At 47.0% G+C, this 21,964-nt stretch overlaps 1 protein-coding gene across 15 annotated transcripts in view; it reads right to left on the bottom strand.

Annotated features, from left to right (window-relative positions):
- prdm16 (PR domain containing 16) overlaps positions 1-21,964 on the bottom strand; it is a 1,047,324-nt gene that overhangs the window by 44,766 nt on the left and 980,594 nt on the right. For all 15 annotated transcript variants that reach the window (XM_072478014.1, XM_072478026.1, XM_072478015.1 and 12 more), the window contains 2 exons: positions 5,484-5,653; positions 2,883-2,960 (listed from right to left, as the gene is read on the bottom strand). In XM_072478014.1, coding sequence (XP_072334115.1) covers positions 2,883-2,960; positions 5,484-5,653 — 248 coding nt within the window. The remainder of the gene's footprint in view (positions 1-2,882; positions 2,961-5,483; positions 5,654-21,964) is intronic.

Here is a 21,964-nt window from a genome sequence, read left to right as displayed (position 1 = left end):
TTAATGGGGAAAGCTGACTGGTGGTGTTTTAACCTGAGGGTCACCACACCTCAGGCAAGATGGGGCCTTCATGAACGACCTCAGCCTGTACGGGAATTGAAGACGCACTGTTGGCCTCGCTCTCGCATCACAGACCAGCTGTCCAACCACCTGAGCTAAACTGGCCCCTGCTGTGAGTGCACTGAATGTCAGTGTTTCCTCCATGTTACAGCAGATCAGTAAAGTTGGTTGAAAAATGGAAAGGCTCCATTGGCGATATAACTCGGATATATCCAACTGTTATGCTGCTGAACACCATCAGCTTCAGATCCGTTTCTGTGGTTCAGCTGCAGACAGAGAGTGCTGCATCATATCAATAAAGAGGAGAGAATAAATTAGACCCTCCTTTTCCAGTTAAGGGGACAGTAGTGAAGACATCTCGGCATAGGGGCTGGTTTAGCACAGTGGGATAAACAGCTGGCTTGTAATGCAGGACAAGGCCAGCAGCGCGGGTTCAATTCCCGTACCGGCCTCCCCGAACAGGCGCCGGAATGTGGCGACTAGGAGCTTTTCACAGTAACTTCATTGAAGCCTACTTGTGACAATAAGCGATTATTATTATCTTTGGTATTTCTGGCTGCGAAGATTTAAATTGCGTGGAGTTCCAATTTGTTTTTATAATCAAATAAATGAGAGCTCTTTGCATTAGTTTAAATGAATGGCAAGTGTGAGCTTTGCCTGATTTGCTTGTCCCCACTGGCTCCTTAAACTGCTGTGAGCACATTCCCCTGTACCCTGGGAAATAAACAAAGTGACATCTGGTTAGCATGAGTGCCATGACCAGCATGGTAAAGGTTAATGTAGTTTATACCCTCAGGTCTTAATCAGACCCGAGAGAGAAACATATTCCTTTGCTTTGTTACACAATTTTTTTTCTTTTCACTGTTTGGTCTCGAGTGTCCTGGGGGGCGGGGGTGGGTTGGAACTCCAAGCACCTTTTATCACAAAGACAATGCTACAAATAACACCAGCTATGTTTCTCCAACCTATATTTCTCCAACCTTTCACTTATGGAATTAATCGTAGGCTATCAACCATGGTAAGTGGATCGCATTCTTGCCTCAGTCAGAATATTGTGGGCTCAAGCCCCATTCTAGAGCTGCGAACACATAATCTCGGCTGGTACTCCACCAGTCCTTAGTTGTACTACACTGTAGGAATGCTGCATTGTAAGAGGTACAGTGTTTTGGATGAGAAGTTAACTATTATCTTTCCTGTTCACTCAGGTGTATGTAAAATATCCTATGCTGCTAATCGAAGAAGAATGGGAGAGTTCTTCCAGTGTCCTGGGCAATTTTAATCCTTTAGCTAACATCAGTAAATCAGACTATCAGCAACTCAGCTGCTGGGTTTCCGACATTATAGCAGTGACTCTATTTCAATAAATGCTTCATTGGCTGTGTAGCAATTTGAGATGCTCAATGGTTGTGAAAGAACCATTTCTATAGCATTTGAAATCTGCTATAGAAATGCACGCTTTTATTTTATTTTATGCCTACTGAACCCCTCGCACAGATTTACAAAGACATTCAATTGTATTAGGTCTTTGCAATTGTTTTAATGTCAACATATTTAAACACGTAAAAAATGTTTCACAGTCCATCTTGTAACCACTGTTTCCTGAAGCCTCTCTCACCCCATTGCTAGTGAGCCCTCGTCCTTATCTTACTCTTCATATTTATATTTTCCAAACAAAGATCCCCAATGGGCCGGGATTCGCTGTTCTCGCCCGTTGCCTCCCAGCTGCAAGTGCGAATGAAGAATTTGGCGTCCTTGCCAAAACTCCATTCACTTTCAGCAGGCCAGAGAATTCCAGCCACGAGTGAGATTGGTGAATCCCGGTCCATGGATTAGCATCTCTGAACCATGTATCCCACTCCTCCATAATCCACTGGTTCTGAGGACAATTGTTGTGATTCCAGAGCACTGTCATAGAATCATAGAATTTACAGTGCAGAAGGAGTCCATTCGGCCCATCGAGTCTGCACCGGCCTTTGGAAAGAGCACCCTACTTAAGCCCACACCGCCATCCCATTACCGTAACCCAGTAACCCCAGCTAACCTTTTTTTGGACGCTAACGGTAATTTATCATGGCCAATCTACTAACCTGCACATCTTTGGACTGTGTGAGGAAACCGGAGCGTGCAGACTCCGCACAGACAGTGACCCAAGTCGGGAATCGAACCTGGGACCCTGGAGCTGTGAAGCAACAGTGTTAGCCACTGTGCTGCCATGCCGCCCAAATCTGAGATTTGCAAACTCATCACTTTCCAGGGGCCAAACCTGGAAAATTATTCGTCCGAATGGCTAATTTTCACAATGGGTGATGCAGTTGCTTATGCCGCCATCAGGAGGAGCTCACTTCCACTTTTTAAACCGATCTTCCATGGCTCTGCTTGCAGTTGCAATGTTTAGCTGTTAACCTGGAACTGTACTTAACTCAGGCCTGCTCATTTAAATACATTGCTCAAATGTTTACCCTTAGGGAAGTAATGTGAAGAGGTAATTATGGGGAACTATAGCTGCATGCTGCAACTGGGGGCACTTTTACTTTATTTTAAATTTCTGGTTGCAGGTTTGGAAAAGCTCAGCATGAAATAGCTGGCTTCCTTTGTCTTTGTGACACAAACCTTCACAAAAGTGTGACACCTTGATGAGCACACCATACACAAGACATTTTTCTCATAAAGATATAACAATTTCATAATTTGTTACATTTTAAAAGGACACAATAAGTTCATTGCCAGTTAGAGACACAGAATGTTGAGAAGTTACGCCATGGAGATGTGTATCAGAAAACAGGCCTAAGTAGCTCTAAGCGGTGAAGGTTTTGCATCCTTACCTATACGGCTGCTCCCCAGTGTGCGTTCTGAGGTGCCGAGTAAGATTCGCTGATCTCGGAAAGATCTTACCGCAGTACCTGAAGGGGAGAAAATGCAATTTACCGGCATCACTGACCAAGCAATTCTAGCAGTTCCTGTATGATTTATTAACCCCAAAGGCACCATTGTCTGACGTATTCCAGACCTGTGATGCTGTGAATCAAACAATCTGCTTGAGATGATTGACATCAGTAATTGGAATGAAGGTGGTAAGTGCTGACATTTCTTTAACCTGGCAGAGAGCCTTATTACAAGTTTATCATTTTCTGATTTGGTAAGATTTACTGGTAGCGTCAGTATTTTTTTTAAATCCGAGGAGGGGTATGGAGTAGCTAGTGTTGAGGGTACACACTTTGTTGCAGAAGCCATTTTAACTGGAGGTATCTGTGGCTGATCCAAGACTGGTGGAGTTTGCTAATACAGTTGCATTGGAAGGGTCAAGAGAGGTGGATGTTGTCAGTGTACAAGTGGAACCTGACTGTATGTCACCAGGAGACATGATATCAATGAGTAAGCGGAAGAGGCCACAGGCCATGTTTGGAAGAATTCCAGAGGTATAAGTGCTGAAGCTGGAAGAAAAAGCCATTGCTGGAAATTCTCTGGCTATGACTGAACAGGTAAGAATCAAACCAAGCTACTGATCTGAAAAATGGAGGAGTGGTGATGGAGGATAAATGGAGAAAGGAAGAGGATGGTCAATGGTAGCAGAGATGTCAAAAATGAGGAGGAATAGTGCACCTTTGTCACAGTCACAGACTGTGTCATTTGTGATTTTGAGTGGGGCCATTTCAGCACTGTGGCAGGGCAAAAACCTGTCTGGAGATTTTCAACTAGACCTGTGGGTTTCTGCAACTTGCCATAAATGCAGTTCAATGGGAATAAATTTCACAAGAAGCCTCAAGGATTCATGGTACAGATCTAAGATACCGCAGCTTTATTGAAGAGCTGTTTGATTGAGATCATTTTGTGATATTCTTAATCATGTGTTCACACAAAATACATTTGACTGTGATTTTAATATTAATAGTTTTCACTAGTTTATAACAGACACTCTCACAGTTCTGTGAAAAGAGTGGACAATGGAATAAATCACATTTACGACGAGCATCACATGGAATTATTTCAATCGATGGATGCCTTTAAAATTAGCAGAAGATCTCCCTAAAAAGCAGATTTCACATGATGTTGCCTACAGTTGAGTCAAAGTATGTGTTAAAGTATGTTATCCAAAATTTGACCGAAAGTGAGCATGACAATTGTTCTTGATTGGGTTCTTTAGTATTATGATAGGATTTGATAAACTATAGGCAGAGAAGGTGTTTCCATTTGTGGTGGAGACCAAGGGCGCGATTCTCCGGAAAGGTTTCTAAGTGTGATAGCGAACAGAAATTGCCGCGAACTTCCCAGTGCTTGGCCCAGCGAGGCTGGCAACGCTATTCAACCTTAAATGGTCCATTTAACCAGGCCTCACAGGCGTCTCACCGCAAGTGAGGGCTTGCCAGCTGATTCGCTGGGACCGTGCTCGCCAGCCCCCCCCCCCGCTAACAAGGTCGAGCAGCGCTTAAGCTGCACTTGCTCAGCCAACCCCAGCCAGCTCGCAACAATGGCGCCGAGGAAACCGGCCCCAAGATTCGGGGACGCTGACCTGGGGAGCCGCCTATACGTAGTGGAGGTAGGAGGGATGTCCTGCTCCCCTGAGGGTCTCGGAGGGTGAGCCATAGGTCAGCCAGTGCTGCCTGGGACGGTGGCGACAACTGTGAGTGCCGGGAGTGTGACCAGGAGGACTGTGAGCAAAGATGGCTACTCACCTCCTCGGCTCCCCACAGAAGCCTTTCTGGCAGGCTCACCTTTTTGAAAAGGAGTACTAATCGGCGCCAGCGTGACCACTTGCTGGGGAGGCTGCTGAATAACGGGAGGCCATTGGATATGGAGTGGCTCTCGTTGATTGTATGGAAATAGGGCTTAAGTGGTGATAATTGGCTTCTCGCCTTGCTACGGCGAGATCCTGATTTCGCCTAGGGGAATGGGCCGGTGGCATTGCAAACTGTTCGGCGATGCCGCAGTTCTCTTTTTTGGCCTTTTCCGCTATTCACCGGCCTCTTTTCGCTTGAGTGAGAGCGGAGCGAGCCCAGGGAATCACGCCCTAAAACTAGTGATCATAAATACCAGGTGGTCACTCATAAATCGAAAAGGGAAACAGGAGAAATGCATTTACCAAGCAAGTTATTAAAATTTGGAATCCACTACCACATGGAGTAATGAAGGAAAATAGCATAGATGTATTTATTGGCAAGCGAGATAATAACATGGGGGGGGGGGGGGGGCGGAATAGAAGGTTATGTCAAGAAGGTGGCAGCTCACTAGAAGCATAAACGCCAGCATGGATCTCTTTGCCAAATGGTTTGATTCTGAGCCGTATATTATATGTAATTCTATGTTATATGTTCAGCAAGGTGTGAAGGATAAATACTGTAGAGCGCAGCCAAATATCTTGGATTTTGCTTATTTACTGTTGAAGGATTAATCACGGGATGTACCTGTTGCTGCAGCTTGTCTCTCACCTGCATGTGTAACGCTCCTTTCCTTTGCGGAGGATGGCATCAGATAGCGTGGATGGCGGTGATCGGAAGTTGAAGGAATGATGAGGAGGGGGTTGCAGAGTGCCCATCGTGTCCAGTTTCAGTGTGCCAAAACTCTCCAGCTTTTCGGTCATGGTCTCCATAGCTGCCATCTGTTTAAAAAATCACAACCTAGATTCCAGGTTTCATACGTCGAGGAAATGTAAGAGAAAGCCAATCTAGTGGCTGCCCTTGTCAGGCCCAGCAGCACAAAGAAGTTTCAATTTAGGTCATTCAGTCATAGAGATCGGAGTAAGCTCCTCGAATCTGCTCCTCCACCTTTCAATGAGATTGTAACAGATCTGTTTACCCACTTTTTCTCCAGACCTCATGAAGGTTTACTGATCTCAGTTTTGACCCCAGCATTCATGGCCTTTTGTGGAAAGTATTTCAGGGCGAGATTTACCGGCCATGTTACGCTCGAAAGGCAGCACGGCATAACACGACCGGTAGAAGCCGGGAGACCCCTCTTCCGGGATCTTCCCGGCTCACTATGCCTCGTGAGAATCCCGCCCATTGTGGGTGGGATCACTTTTTAGCAAATCTGCATATTAGAGTGAAACCAGCTAGTCTCACTCTAATATGCACACCCACGGTCTACCCAAGGTGTGGGATCTAGTCCCCTCACCTTGGAGATCTCGGGAGAGCATCCAGGTGGCACTGGCAGCTGGCCGGGGCACTGCCAAGGTGCCAGGCTGACATTTTTCCCACAATGCGGATCAGATCCAGGGTGCCCTCGGTGGGTGCAGGGGAGGTGTGGGGGAGCCTGAGGACCTATTATCGGTGATTTGGCGCTTGGCGTTACAGGACTCTGTTCCCATTTGGATAGCTCATGCCCCATATTTCTATTGTTCATTGTGTGAAAAGAACATTGAAAGAATCTGGTAGATCTATGCCCTCTAGTGGAAGTCAATAGAATTGTATAGAAGAGCCAAACATTTTCCATTACTTGTAAACAATAATAATAATAATCTTTGTTAGTGTAACAAGTAGGCTTACATTAACACTGCAATGAAGTTACTGTGAAAAGCCCCTAGTCGCCACATTCCGGCACCTGTTCAGGTACACTGAGGGAGAATTCAGAATGTCCAATTGACCTAACAAGCACGTCTTTTGGGATTTGTGGGAGGAAACCGGAGCACCCGGAGAAAGCCCACACAGCCACAGGGAGAACGTGCAGACTCCGCACAGACAGTGACCCAAGCCGGGAATGGAACCCGGGTCCCTGGCATGTGAAGCAACAGTGCTAACCACTGTGATACCACGCTCCCATTAATAGTCATACGTAGATTTGCTGCTTTAAGTGTGAAGGGATATGGTACAATGAGACGGGGGATTTGGTTTCTGCAACTGTACTCCAAAAAGTTATGTCGTGTGCAAAATTCTTAAAGGTCTCTGAAAAGATGGCATATTTTCATTACACTTTTATTTATATAAAAGTAAAGTCGCCAGAGTCCCAGATGACCAAAGGCTGCTTTTCCCTTTGAGGGGAGAGTTGATTGGTGGTGCTTTAACCTGAGGTTCACCACACCTCAGGTAAGGGGCAAAGTTGAGAAGAATTAATTCATGAATTAATATATTGATATACAAAACATGGGTATAGAAATAGGCCATTTAGCCGATCTAACTGCCATGTTTTTAGAGAGAAGAAGGTTAAGAGGTGACTTAATTGAGGCATACAGGATGATCAGAGGATTGGATAGGGTGGACAGTGAGAGCCTTTTTCCTCGGATGGTGATGTCTAGCACGAGGGGACATAGCTTTAAATTGAGGGGTGATAGATATAAGACAAATGTCAGAGGTAGGTTCTTTACTCGGAGAGTAGTCAGGGTGTGGAATGCCCTGCCTGCAACAGTAGTGGACTCGCCAACACTAAGGACATTCAAATGGTCATTAGATAGACATATGGACGATAAGGGAATAGTGTAGATGGGCTTTAGAGTGGTTTCACAGGTCGGCGCAACATCGAGGGCCGAAGGGCCTGTACTGCGCTGTAATGTTCTATGTTCTATGTTCGCTACCTCTAAAAAAAGAAAGACTTGAATTTATATCGCGTTTTCCACAACCACCAGCCATCTCAAAGTGCTATTTGAAACGTAATCACTGTTGTAATGTTCAAACATAACAACTCATTTGCTCTCAGCAGATTTCCACAAACAGCAATATCATAATGGCCAATAATCTGTTTGATATGTTGATGTTGATTGACGGATAAATATTGACTGTGATACCGGGGATTACTCCCCTGCTTTTCTTTGAAATAGTGCCATGGAATCTGGGCACCCGGGCAGGCAGATGGATTTTGATTTAATGTTGCATCTGAAAGTTGGCACCCCCGACAACGCAGCATTCACTCAGTACTGCACTGGAATGTCAGCCTTGATTTACCTGTTCCCATTCTGCCTCTGGAGGAAATTGTATTCTCCTCTCTAAATTAAGTTGTTTTTTTGCAGCACATTCGAGAACGAGGTCGATTGTTTTTGCCTGTCCAATTCACTCATTGCCCCTTTTCACATGGCTGTTTCCTAAATAGAATAGTGGGGTTACAGGCATCGGGTGGGGAAATTGGGCTTGGGTGGGGTGCTCTTTCGAAGGTTTGGTGCAGACTCGATGGGCTGAATGGAAGATCTGAGCATCTAGTTATATTGCCGTGTCTGTTGGGGAGCTGTTAGTAAATAATGGCTGCCAGCTGCTGAGCATGCATTAGTCTCCTTCAGCACAATACACAACAGAAAAATGGTAATGAGACTGGGGCGGAATTGTCTTTTACATTTTGTTGGAGAAATTAAGGACTGAAGAACGTTCTGACATATATTTAGATTTCTGTATTGGAACTCCTAAAGTTAAGGAAGATGGAACAATTTAAAATATTGCTCCGTGTGTACATTGGGTTCAGGTACAATGATTCTGCATAGTACACAATTGATAAAAATGGCACTGAATAAATATTTGGGGAGAATGCAGAAAATTCAATCCTAGCAAAGAAAACTGGCGTAATTATGAGTGAAGATTACACATTTGGCTGAAAGTGAATAAAATGGAGATGAGGGTAAAGCAGATGTTTTCCTCATCATGACAGAGCCAGATGCCTGTGAGATAGTATCAACCTGGTGTTGCCCGTCAGACCCCAGTATTATGGAATATGCAGTGAGACCATGGAAATGGCAGAAGGAGACAGTTGTAAATTGCAAGGAGGTTGTGAACTCTGAGCCAGCAGGGACGTTCCACTGGATTTCAGTGAGATCCAGGCCACCTCAGCCAAGCTTCCAGTCTCAGCAGCAGAAATTTAGATGCTACCAGTGCCAGCAAACATTTAAATGCCCATTGGCAGTCAAAGTTCTATGCCTGTGGGAACGTTAGTCATGTCCAGATGGCATGCACGAGTAGAGGAAACTATTGCTTCAGATCATGGTAAAGCTCCAGGTCGCAACCATCCCAAGTCAAGACCATAAGATACAGGAGCAGAATTAGGCCATTTCATCCACCGTGTCTGCTCCGCCATTCAATCATGGCTGATATGTTCCTCACTCCCATTCTCCTGCCTTCTCCCCTGATCTCCATCTTAATCAAGAAACTCCCTTATTAATTAAGAACGCCAGATATGTGCTTGAGGTGCTGTTACCTACAGGGCTACACAGCAAGGTGGCTTCCGGTGGCGGATTGTCGGTGGAAGTCACACGTTGTGTGGCTCCTGCTTGAGGCTCGGGTTTTTGGAATTTAATGGCCAGTCCCAGGGGCAGTTTTTTGGATGACATAACAGATGCAGGAAGACATAAGGAAGGAGGAGGATGTCGAAGAACCAGAAAAAAGCCGTCAGGAAGAAGGGGACGAGCAAAGGTTCGTCGTCGAGTGAACGGGTCAGCCCGGCAGCAGGAAAGATGGCGGACTCTGGGTCACTGGGTGGGGTCACGCCCTTCACAGTGGAGAAGATGACTGAGGTGAATGAGCCGCCAAGGGGGTTAACAATCTGCTTTCACACGTACCACGTGAAGGAGAAGGTCTTGAGTTGGGCGAAACAGAGGCGTGTAGTGCAGTGGGCAGGAGTTGGTATACGTAGATACCAGGACTTAACCTGGGAGCTGATGAGAAGGTGGGCGGCCTTCGGTTGGGTGAAGGCGGCACTCTACAGCAGTGGTGTGAGGATCGGTGTGGTGTACACGGCGAAGTTGTGGGTGACCTACAACTCGAAGGGTTTCGACTTTGAGACGGTGAAGGGAGCATGGCGTTCATGAAGCCTGAAGGACTGGGGCTAAAATGAGCAATGGGACTGGGGTTTGGTTTTGGACTGAGGGAAGGGGGGCAAAATGTTGCATATAGTTTCATTTCTTGTTAGCAGTTTAAAGATGTTAAGTTGCTGCTATGGGTTGGGAGTTGCGGTTTTGTTTTTTGGGGGTTGGTCGGTGGGGACGGGTAGTATACCCTGTGGTATGGAGGCACACGGGGTAAGTGACTAGCGCAATTTTGGAATTATGACAGTTTTCTGGGGCGCGGTGTTTTGCATCGGGTTTGTTTGTTTGAAGGTTGTTTTTCAGGGACTGGGAATGGGAGAGGGGATTGGGAGAGGGGTGTGGGCAGTTGCCTCCACACTAGCAAGCGTAGGTTGACTAGTGAACGGGAGGGTGGTGGTGGGGGGGGGGGGAAGGGCTGAGGTCACTGGAGCCTGGTCGAATAGGTTTCGATGGGCCTGGGATGTGTGAAAGGTGGGGGGGTGGGATCGATACTGGGAGAGGTGTTTTTGCGAGGAAGTGGATGGGGGGGGGGGGTGTGGATGGAGGGGTTTGATGGCAACAAAGGGACGGGGCGGGCCAAGTCCAGTGGGCAGGAGTTATGACTATGGTGGATAGGAGGGGCCGGGTGGAGGGGGGTGGTGAGTGAGACCCCCGGTCAGAATAGTAACGTGGAATGTGAGGGGATTGGGGTGAAGAGGTTGAGGGTGTTTTTGCACCTAAAAAGCCTAAAGGCCGATGTGACGATGCTGCAGGAGACCCACCTGAGGGTGAAGGGCCAGGTGAGGCTCAGGAAGGACTGGATGAGCCAGGTCTTCCACTCGGGAGGGGGGTGGTAGGGGTTTTGGTGGGCAAGAGATTTCAGATGGAGGAGGTGGTAGTGGATCAGGGGGCTAGATATGTGATTGTAACGGGGGCATTTGAGGGGAGGTTAGTGGCACTGGTGAGTGTGTACAGCCCCAACTGGGATGATGCTGGGTTTGTGAAGAGGGTGCTGGGTGCCATCCAGGATTTAGACACACACGAGGTAATAATAGGACAGGGTGGGATTATTTGTTTCTCCCCTCGGTGCATAAAGTGCATTCGAGGACAGACTATTTTGTAATAGGGAAGGTGTAATTGGTTGGAATCAAGGGATCGGAGTATACTGCGATAGCAATCTCGGATCATGCGCCGCATTGGGTGGATATGGTCTTGGTGAGGGGAGTAGCCCAGAGGCCGGGTGGAGAATGGATGCGGGGTTGCTGGGGAGCTGAAGTTTCTGTGATAAGATTGGGAAGGTGATTGAGGAGTATGTAGAATTTAATTGTACAGTGTGACAGGGGGTATCGTGGGTGGCCCTGAAGGCAGTAGTGAGGGGAGAGGTGATCTCATTTAAGGCCAAGTTGGACAAAGAGAAGGAGGAGTGTCAAAAGTTGATACAGAAGATGGTGGAAATGAACAGGAGGTTCGTGGGAGGTGCAGATCTGACCCTTCTGGACAAGAGCAAGGAGCTTCAGGCTAGGTTTGAACATTGTGCGCCAAATGAGATGGGCAAGGGGAGCAGTTTGTGAATATGGAGAGAAGGTGGGGCGCATATTGGCAGGCCGGCTCCAGAGGGAGGTGCCGGCGAGGGAGGTAGTCCAGGTGCGGGATAGGATGGGGAAATTGGTGGTGGCCCCGGAGCAGATTAATAAAGTTTTCGAGGAGTTCTACGAGAAGTTGTATAGGTCAGAGCCACCGGGGGAGGAGTGAGAGATGAGGAAGTTTCTGGACGGGTTGGCGTATCCGAGGTTGGGGGAGGAGGATAGGGCTGGAGGGGCCGGTGGGGGAACAGGACGTAAAGGAGGAATCTGGAGGATGCAATCGGGGATGGGTTCCCAGTGGAGTATTACAGGGAGTTTAAAGACAAGTTGGCGCCGCTGATGGTGGGGATGTTTGAGGAGGCGATAGGTACACAAATCTTGGGACAGGTTTGAATTTCTCTGTTGTTAAACAAAAGACAAGGACCCAATGGAGTGTGGGCCATATAGGTCCATATCCTTATTGAATGTGGATATCATGATATTAGCAAAGGGGCTGGTGGCAAGGTTGGAGGGGTGCCTCCCGAAGGTGATAGGAGAAGATCAGACAGGGTTTGTGAAAGGAAGGCAGCTATTTTCGAATGTTAGAAGGTTGCTAAATGTGAACATGACGCCGACCGAGGGAAAAGAGATGGAGTTGGTGGTGGCGGAGAAGGCGTTTGACTGGGTAGAGTGGGGGGTATCTGATTGCGGTTCGAGAGAGATTTGGGATTGGGCCAGGTTTACAGTGTGGGTATGGCTGCTCTATAGGGAACCGATGGCGAGTATTCGCATGTACAACATGAGTTTGGGGTACTTAGCTCTGCACCGGGATACTAGGCAGGGGTGTCCTATGTCCCCCCTGCTATTTGCAATAACGATAGAGCCATTGGCCATCGCTCTAAGATGTTCGGGGTTGTGAAAGGGGGGGATGGAGCCGAGGATAACCTTATAAGCGGATGACTTACTGCTGTATATCTCAGAGCTGAGTACGTCAGTGGGGAATATAATGGGGTTGCTCCAAAGATTCAGGTCATTCTTGGGGTATAAATTAAATTTCGAGAAGAGTGAGTATTTTATGGTGTCCCAGCCAGGAGTGGGGGTGGGAGTGGGGGTGCTGCCATTTCATAGGGCGGCAACCCACTTCAGGTGTTTGGGAGTGCAGGTAGTATGTGACTGGGGAGAGGGCTCCGTAGATAGAATTTTACAAGTTCGGTGGGGAGGGTGAAGGCCGACTTGGCAAGAAGGACAACCTCCCTCTGTTGTTGGCAAGCCGGGTGCAGGAGGTTAAAATTAATATGCTGGTGGGTCAAGATGGGGGAGGGCTCGTGCAATGGGTCGGGGTTGAGGGCTCTGGCAACGGCACCGCTCCCGATGGCCCTGGGCAAATATTCGGGGAGTCCGATGGTGGTGGCAACATTGAAGATCTGGTGGCAGTTGAGACAGCACTTTAAGTTGGGGCTGGGTCAAGGGGGATGCCAATTAGGGGGAATCATAGGTTTGAGCCGGGGAGGCTGGATGGGAGGTTTCGGAGATGCGAGGAGAGGAGGATCAAGGTAATGAAAGATTTGTTCCTGGGGGGACATTTTGCGAGGCTGGAGGAGTTGAGGGAGAAGAACGGGTTGGTGCAAGAGGAAGGTTCTAGGTACCTACAAGTCCGAGACTTTGTGAGGAAGGAGCTTCCGAGCTTCACGATAGTGCCGGCCACCTCGCTGCTGGAGGAGGTACTGTAGGAAGGGGAGTTGGAGAAGGGGGTGGTGTCGGCAATTTAGGGGAAGTTTTGGGAGGAGGATAGGGTGTCCATGGAAGGGATTAAGGTCAAGTGGGAAGGAGAGTTGGGGGAGGTAATGGAAGAAGTTTGTGGTGCGAGGTGCTACGAAGGGTGAATGCCTCAACTTCATGCGCGAGGTTGGGGCTGGTGCAACTGAAGTTCATGTGTAGGGCACTCCTCACAAAGGCGAGGATGAGCCGGCTCGTCGAGGGGGCGGAGGAAGTTTGCGAGCGGTGTGGGAGGGGCCCTGCAAACCATGTACATATGTTTTGGTCCTGCCTGAAGCTGGAAAGATATTGGAGGGTTGGAGGGAGGTTTTTAACATATCTCAGTGGTGTTACATATGGACTTGGAGCCGGGTCCTCTCGGGGCCATTTTCAGGATGTCGGACTGGGGGCTGATGTTTTAGCCTTCACCTCGCTGATTGCCTGTCCTGCTGGGGAAGAGGTCAGCTTCTCTGCCCTGTGCCTCGGTGTGGCAAGGGGACCTGCTGGAATTCTTGACTCTGGAGAAGGTGAAATTTGAACTAAGGGGAGCGAAGGGGGGGGGGGGTTCTACAATTCATGGGGTTTGTTTATCACTTTCGAGAACTTGTTGCCATTGAACACTAAGGGAGGGGGAAGGGGATGGGGAATTTAGCTTGTTTTTTTAACATATTTTTGGAATTTGCGAGTCGAGGTTTCACGCTGTATATCGTTCTTCTTGTTGTTTCTTTGTTTGTTTTTCTTTTGTTGTTTGCATGATGAAGATGTGGTGAATAGAAAGATTTTATTTTTAAAAATTAAATTAAATTGAAGAAAGAAAGGGCTGCAGACCAAGAGCTGGATGGTGAAATCAGACAGAGCAGTTGTTTATTAGTTCAGCAGAACTAGGAGCTGGAGTAGGTCATTTAGCCTCTCGAGCCTGCTCCACCATTCAATGTGATCATGGCTGATCCCATCCTGGCCTCAACTCCACTGTCCTGCCCATTCTCCATAACCCTTCAACCCATCACCAATTAAAAATCTGTCTAACACCTCCTTAAATTTACTCACTGTTCCAGCCTCCACCACACTCTGAAGTAGATTCACAACCCTTTGGGAGAAGTAGTTGCTCCTCATCTCGGTTTTAAATTTGCTACCCCTTATCCTGAGATGATGGCCTCTCGTTCTAGAATGTCCCAAAAGAGGAAGCATCCGCTCCACGTCTAATTTATCTGTACCCTTTATCAACTTGTTCACCTGAATTTGATCTCTCCTCATTCTTATGAACTCCAGCGAATATAGGCCTAAACTGCTCAATCGCGCTTCATACGACAAACCCCTCCTCTCTGGAGTGAACCTAGTGAACCTCCCCTGAACTACCTCCAATACCATTACATCTTTCCTCAAATAAGGGCGTGGTAGATCTAAAGCTAGTTCAGGAGTCTGGAAATCCTTGACTGTGCAGAAGATAGATGGAGAAACAGAAGTTGGTGTTATTGAGCAGGAAGATTAAGAGTTGTACTCAGTCAGAGCGCAAGAAAGACAGCACATGGAAGATGAGAGTAAATTGGCTTAAAGGTAAAATGGATCCAAAGCCAGATGGGAAACAAAATAAACCTATTATCAAGAAGGGATTTTCATCTAATTTATAGAATGCAGCAATACAAACGCCTGCCTTACTATCCAAGAGTCCCAGCTGTCCCTCTTTTTGAGTACCAAGGTGAAACAAATAAACTAATTAACAGTCCCTTAAAGGGGCACTGTAACAAGGACAAAACTTTAAAGGAAGCTTTAAGTAAATTAAAGTAAGATTTTGGGGTTAGGCTCTCTTTATATCCTTTTGAGCACGTCAAAAGACAAGTGGGTAAATTAACAAATTAAATTAAAGGCCCCTTAAAAGTGCACTTGTCCATCTTTATATTCTTTTGAGAACCTGTGAAATTAACCAGAATAATGTATCAAAATGAACAAATTAACCAAATTGACAGCCTCTTAAAGGGGCATGTCCTCTTTTAAAGTGCTCTAGGTACTTAATTAAACAATACCCTTCATCTGTGTATTTTATATATATTTTTTTTTAATACATTTTTTGTACCCAATTCATTTTTTCCAATTAAAGGGCAATTTAGTGTGGCAAATCCACCTACCTGCACATCTTTGGGTTGAGGGAGTGAAACCCACGCAAACACGGGGAGAATGTGCAAACTCTACCTGGACAGTGACCCAGAGCCGGGATTGAACCTGGGACCTCAGCACCCTGAGGCAGCAATGCTAACCACTGTGCCACCGTGCTGCCCCGCGAGAATGGAATATGATGGTGCATCATATTACTTGCCGTTGGTAGCAGTAGGAGGGAATAAAGTCTCCCTAATGGGAAGGAATTGCCTTCAGAAAATACGGTTAAACTGAGCTAAACACAGTTATTTACAGTAGGGATCAGTGCGAGCACTCTGACATTGAGAAAAGGCTAAGAGAAAACAAAGTGGTCTTTGAGCAAGGAGGACCAAATGACAAATTAGGCATCACAATGCCAAAGTCAAGATAAAGGACAATGTACAGCTGACATTTTGCAAGGCTAGGCCAGTGCCTTATGCACGGTTAGAAGTAGAAAGTAAAGAATTGGACAGATTAGAAAGAACAGAGGCAATTCAAAAGGTGAAGAACAGTGAATGAGCCACACCTATAGTGGCAATTCAAAAAGCAAACAGATCTGTTTGGATTTGATAAGCAAAAGTAGATAAGGTGATCGTGAATGATACTTAATAATAATCTTTATTAGTGTCACAAGTAGGCTTACATTAACACTGCAATGAAGTTACTGTGAAAATCCCCATGTCGTCACATTCCGGCGCCAGTTCGGGTACACAGAGGAAGAATTCAATTCACCTCACAAGCACGTCTTTCGGGACCTGTGGGTGGAAAACGGTGCACACGGAGGAAACCCACGCAAACATGGGGAGAATGTGCAGACTCCGCATAGACAGCGACGGCCTACCAGTAAAGATTTTTTTGTCTAATTTAGCCAATGAAAAGGGGTTCAGTAAGATAGATTTGTCACATGCTTATTTACAATGAAAACTAACTGCCAGGAGTAAGGAACTGCTTACCACTCATACACACAAACACCTGTACTAATATGAAAAGCTACCATTTAGGGCATCCACTGATGCTTTGTGTTCCAGAGCATCATAGATCAGGTACTGAGAGAAAGGAAGTTAGAGGAGAGGGGTAAGTTGTTTCTTAGATGACATTTTAATTCACAGTAAGACGGAGAAAAAGCACATTGTAATAGAACATAGAACACAGAAAAATACAGCACAGAACAGGCCCTTCGGCCCACGATGTTGTGCCGAACCTTTGTCCCAGATTAATCATAGATTATCATAGAATTTACAGTGCAGAAGGAGGCCATTCGGCCCATTGAGTCTGCACCGGCTATTGGAAAGAGCACCCTACCCAAGGTCAACACCTCTACCCAACACTAAGGGCAATTTTGGACACTAAAGGCAATTTATCATGGCCAATCCACCGAACCTGCGCATCTTTGGACTGTGGGAGGAAACCGGAGCACCCGGAGGAAACTCACGCACACACGGGGAGGATGTGCAGACTCCGCACAGACAGTGACCCAAGCCGGAATTGAACCTGGGACCCTGGAGTTGTGAAGCAATTGTGCTATCCACAATGCTACCGTGCTGCCCTTAAGGACAAATTCATCTACACTATATCATTCTACCGTAATCCATGTACCTATCCAATAGCTGCTTGAAGGTCCCTAATGTTTCTGACTCAACTACTTCCACAGGCAGTGCATTCCATGCCCCCACTACTCTCTGGGTAAAGCCTACCTCTGACATTCCCCCTATATCTTCCACCATTCACCTTAAATTTATGTCCCCTTGTAATGGTTTGTTCCACCCGGAGAAAAAGTCTCTGACTGTCTACTCTATCTATTCCCCTGATCATCTTATAAACCTCTATCAAGTCGCCCCTCATCCTTCTCCATTCTAATGAGAAAAGGCCTAGCACCCTCAACCTTTCCTCGTAAGACCTACTCTCCATTCCAGGCAATATCCTGGTAAATCTCCTTTGCACCTTTTCCAAAGCTTCCACATCCTTCCTAAAATGAGGCGACCAGAACTGTACACAGTACTCCAAATGTGGCCTTACCAAAGTTTTGTTCAGCTGCATCATCACCTCACGGCTCTTAAATTCAATCCCTCTGTTAATGAACACTAGCACACCATAGGCCTTCTTCACAGCTCTATCCACTTGAGTGGCAACTTTCAAAGATGTATGAACATAGACCCCAAGATCTCTCTGCTCCTCCACATTGCCAAGAACTCTACCGTTAACCCTGTATTCCGCATTCACATTTGTCCTTCCAAAATGGACAACCTCACACTTATAGAATCATAGAAGTTTACAGCATGGAAACAGGCCCTTTGGCCCAACCAGTCCATGCCGCCCAGTTTTTACCATTAAGCTAGGGTTAAACTCCATCTGCCACTTCTCAGCCCAGCTCTGCATCATATCTATGTCTCTTTGCAGCTGACAACAGCCCTCCTCACTATCCACACCTCCACCAATCTTCGTATCGTCTGCAAATTTACTGACCCACCCTTCAACTCCCTCATCCAAGTCATTAATGAAAATCACAAACAGCAGAGGACCCAGAACTGATCCCTGCGGTACGCCACTGGTAACTGGGATCCAGGCTGAATATTTGCCATCCACCACCACTCTCTGACTTCTATCAGTTAGCCAGTTCGTTATCCAACTGGCCAAATTTCCCACTATCCCATGCCTCCTTACTTTCTGCGTAAGCCTACCATGGGGAACCTTATCAAATGCCTTACTAAAGTCCATGTACTCTACATCCACTGCTTTACCTTCATCCACATGCTTGGTCACCTCCTCAAAGAATTCAATAAGACTTGTAAGGCAAGACCTACCCCTCACAAATTCGTGCTGACTATCCCTAATCAAGCAGTGTCTTTCCAGATGCTCAGAAATCCTATCCTCCAGTACCCTTTCCATTACTTTGCCTACCACCGAAGTAAGACTAACTGACTTATAATTCCCAGGGTTATCCCTAGTCCCTTTTTTGAACAGGGGCACAACATTCGCCACTCTCCAATCCCTTGGTACCACCCCTGTTGACAGTGAGGACGAAAAGATCATTGCCAACGGCTCTGCAATTTCATCTCTTGCTTCCCATAGAATCCTTGGATATATCCCATCAGGCCCGGGGGACTTGTCTATCCTCAGGTTTTTCAAAATGGCCAACACATCTTCCTTCATAACAAGTATTTCCTCGAGCTTACCAATCTGTTTCACACTGTCCTCTCCAACAATATGGCCCCTCTCATTTGTAAATACAGAAGAAAAGTGCTCGTTCAAGACCTTTCCTATCCCTTCAGACTCAATACACAATCTCCCGCTACTGTCCTTGATCGGACCTACCCTCGCTCTCATATTTCTCACATATGTGTAAAAGGCCTTGGGGTTTTCCTTGATCCTACCCGCCAAAGATTGTTCATACCCTCTCCTAGCTCTCCTAATCCCTTTCTTCAGTTTCCTCCTGGCTATCTTGTATCCCTCCAGCACCCTGTCTGAACCTTGTTTCCTCAGCCTTACATAAGTCTCCTTTTTTCTCTTAACAAGACATTCAACCTCTCTTGTCAACCATGGTTCCCTCACTCGACCATCTCTTCCCTGCCTGCCAGGGACATACATATCAAGGACACATAGTACCTGTTCCTTGAACAAGTTCCACATTTCACTTGTGTCCTTCCCTGACAGCCTATGTTCCCAACTTATGCACTTCAATTCTTGTCTGACAACATCGTATTTACCCTTCCCCCAATTGTAAACCTTGCCCTGTTGCACGCACCTATCCCTCTCCATTACTAAAGTGAAAGTCACAGAATTGTGGTCACTATCTCCAAAATGCTCCCCCACTAACAAATCTATCACTTGCCCTGGTTCATTACCAAGTACTAAATCCAATATTGCCTCCCCTCTGGTCGGACAATCTACATACTGTGTTAGAAAAGCTTCCTGGACACTGCACAAACACCACCCCATCCAAACTATTTGATCTAAAGAGTTTCCACTCAATGTTTGGGAAGTTAAAGTCACCCATGACTACTACCCTGTGACTTCTGCACCTTTCCCAATCTGTTCCTCCACATCTCTGCTACTATTGGGGGGCCTATAGAAAACTCCTAACAAGGTGACTGCTCCTTTCCTATTTCTGACTTCAACCCATACTACCTCAGTAGGCTGATGTTTAAAAATAAATCCTGGATTGACTTCAAGAGTATGGCATCAACGCTGAAAAGCATAATGTTGCTTCTTGGTGTCAACTGTAACACACCTGGGTCACCAAATAGATGATGAAGGTATCCACCCAATGATGGACCAGGTTTGAAGATTTTGAAAGCACCGAGACCAGGAAATGAAGAAGAACTCAGAACATTCATGGGGATTGTTGTTATTATTCTAAGTTTATCCTTGCCTGACTTAGCTAATACATTCACCCCACTATATCTTCGACTCAAATTTGGGATAGATTGGGTGTGGTGTGTGCAGCATCAGAAAGCATTTGAAGAAGGGAAGAAAGTACTGATTGGTGATGTTGTTTTCATCCACAATGTCTCACCAAGGGGTAAGATGTGGTGCTACCTCACAAAATTGAAGATGGTTCAGAGAAGTCTGTAGCGTATGCTTCACAGACTTTAGCAAAGTCAGAACAAAATTATTCACAAGTTGAGAAAGAGACATTAGTGATCATATGTGTTGTTACTAACTTCCAGAAATACTTGTATGGTAGGAAGTTCACTTTATTAACTCACTATCAAGCTCCAACGGTCATATCTGGTCTAAAAATAAAGAGGGTGTTGCTGGAGCGTAGCAGGGACAGGGGAGGGCTGGCGCTGCCGAATCTATGTGGCTATTATTGGGCAGCCAACGTGGCGATGATCCGTAAGTGGGTAATAGAGGGAGAGGGGGCGGCGTGGAAGAGGTTGGAGATGGCGTCCTGCAGGGGCACGAGCCTGAGGGCGCTGGTGACGGCACCGCTGCCGCTCTCGCCGACAAGGTACACCACGAGTCCGGTGGTGGCGGGAACGTTGAAGATCTGGGGGCAGTGGAGACGGCATAGGGGCGAGATGGGAGCCTCGGTTTGGTCCCCGATTCGGGAGAACCATCGGTTCGGCCCGGGAAGGATGGATGGGGCGTTCCGGAGCTGGCATCGGGCAGGGATCAGAAGAATGGGGGACCTGTTGATAGATGGGACGTTTGCCAGCCTAGGGGCGCTGGAGGAGAATCCCCTCCCGGGTTACCCCCGGGAAATGCGTTCAGGTATATGCAAGTGAGGGCGTTTGTGAGGCAGGTGAGGGAATTCCCATTGCTCCCAGCATGGAGGATTCAGGACAGGTTGATTTCGGGTGTATGGGTCGGAGAAGGCAAGGTTTCGGCGATCTATCAAGAGATGGAAGAAGAGGAGGAGGTTTTGGTAGAGGAGCTAAAGGGCAAGTGGGAGGAGGAGCTTGGGGAGGAGATTGATGAGGGTCTGTGGGCTGATGCCCTGAGTAGGGTTAATTCTTCCTCCTCTTGCGCCAGGCTCAGCCTAATATAATTCATGGTTGTTCACAGAGCGCATATGACAGGGGTGAGGATGAGTAGGTTCTTTGGTGTGGAGGACAGGTGTGGGAGGTGCTCGGGGAGTCCGGCAAATCACGTCCACATGTTCTGGTCGTGCCCGGCACTGGAGGGGTTTTGGAGGGGTCTTGCGAGGACGATGTCCAAGGTGGTGAAAGTCCAGATCAAGCCAAGTTGGGGGTTGGCATTATTTGGGGTAACGGACGAGCCGTGAGTGCAGGAGGCGAAAGAGGCCAGTATGCTGGCCTTTGCGTCCCTGGTAGCCCGGCGGAGGATCTTGTTATTATGGAAGGACGCGAAGCCCCCCAGTGTGGAAGCCTGGATAAATGACATGGCAGAGTTCATTAAGCTGGAGAGGATAAAGTTTGCCTTACGAGGGTCTGTGCAGGGGTTCTTCAGGCGATGGCAACCGTTCCTAGACTATCTCGGGGAGCGCTAGGAGGAGGTCAGCAGCAGCAACCCGGCGGGGGGGGGGGGGGGGGTCTCTTTCGGGGGGGTATTTGGGCGGGTGGGGGGGGGTTCCCCAAGGGTACTCTTGAATGTCATATGGGGGGGGTTAACATATGCGGGAGAAACCCAATGTATAAGTAGTTTATTTTTTTTAAAAAACCTATCTGGTCTAAAAAGGGGGTACCGTCCATGCTGGTATCAATGGCTTGAGAGATGGGTGTCGATTTTGATGGGCCATCAGTACGATATCAAATATCGTAAGTCAGGCGACCATACAAATGCAGAGGTTTTAAGATTTCCCATGAAGATAGACTCATTTCTAGCCACTGAGGTATGAGTGAATTACTTTACATAGACAAATGACATACTGGTGCCTGCAGGAAAAAATAGGGAAGAAACTGGCAAGGATCTGGTGTTCAGTAAAGTGCTCAATTATGTCATGAATGGCCGGCATAAAGAGTGTGATGATGAGAAATTGCAAGAATGGCTGGAATTCTCCGGTCATCTGGATTCACTTTTCCCAACGGTGTGGGGTGGTTGCAATGGGAAATCCCATTGAGAAGCAGCGGGAAGATAGAATCCCGTTGCCAATGAATGGTGCGTGGCTAAGAAACACGTGGCTGGGGAACTGGAGAATCCTGCTCCATATTTCACATATAGAAATGAACTGGGTATAGATGAAGACTGGCTCGTATGGGGTTGAAGAGTCATTATTCTGCCAAGGTTAGAGAGAGATTATTAGATGAACATCATCAAGAACACAGATGGCCAGTCCACATGAAAGAGTAGGAAGAAGCTATTTTTA

The sequence above is a fragment of the Scyliorhinus torazame genome, chromosome 16 (assembly GCF_047496885.1).
Source record: "Scyliorhinus torazame isolate Kashiwa2021f chromosome 16, sScyTor2.1, whole genome shotgun sequence".
Classification (NCBI taxonomy): domain Eukaryota; kingdom Metazoa; phylum Chordata; class Chondrichthyes; order Carcharhiniformes; family Scyliorhinidae; genus Scyliorhinus; species Scyliorhinus torazame.
The sequence above is the reverse complement of the archived record's forward strand: the minus strand, read 5'-3'. Positions and strand labels throughout refer to the sequence as shown.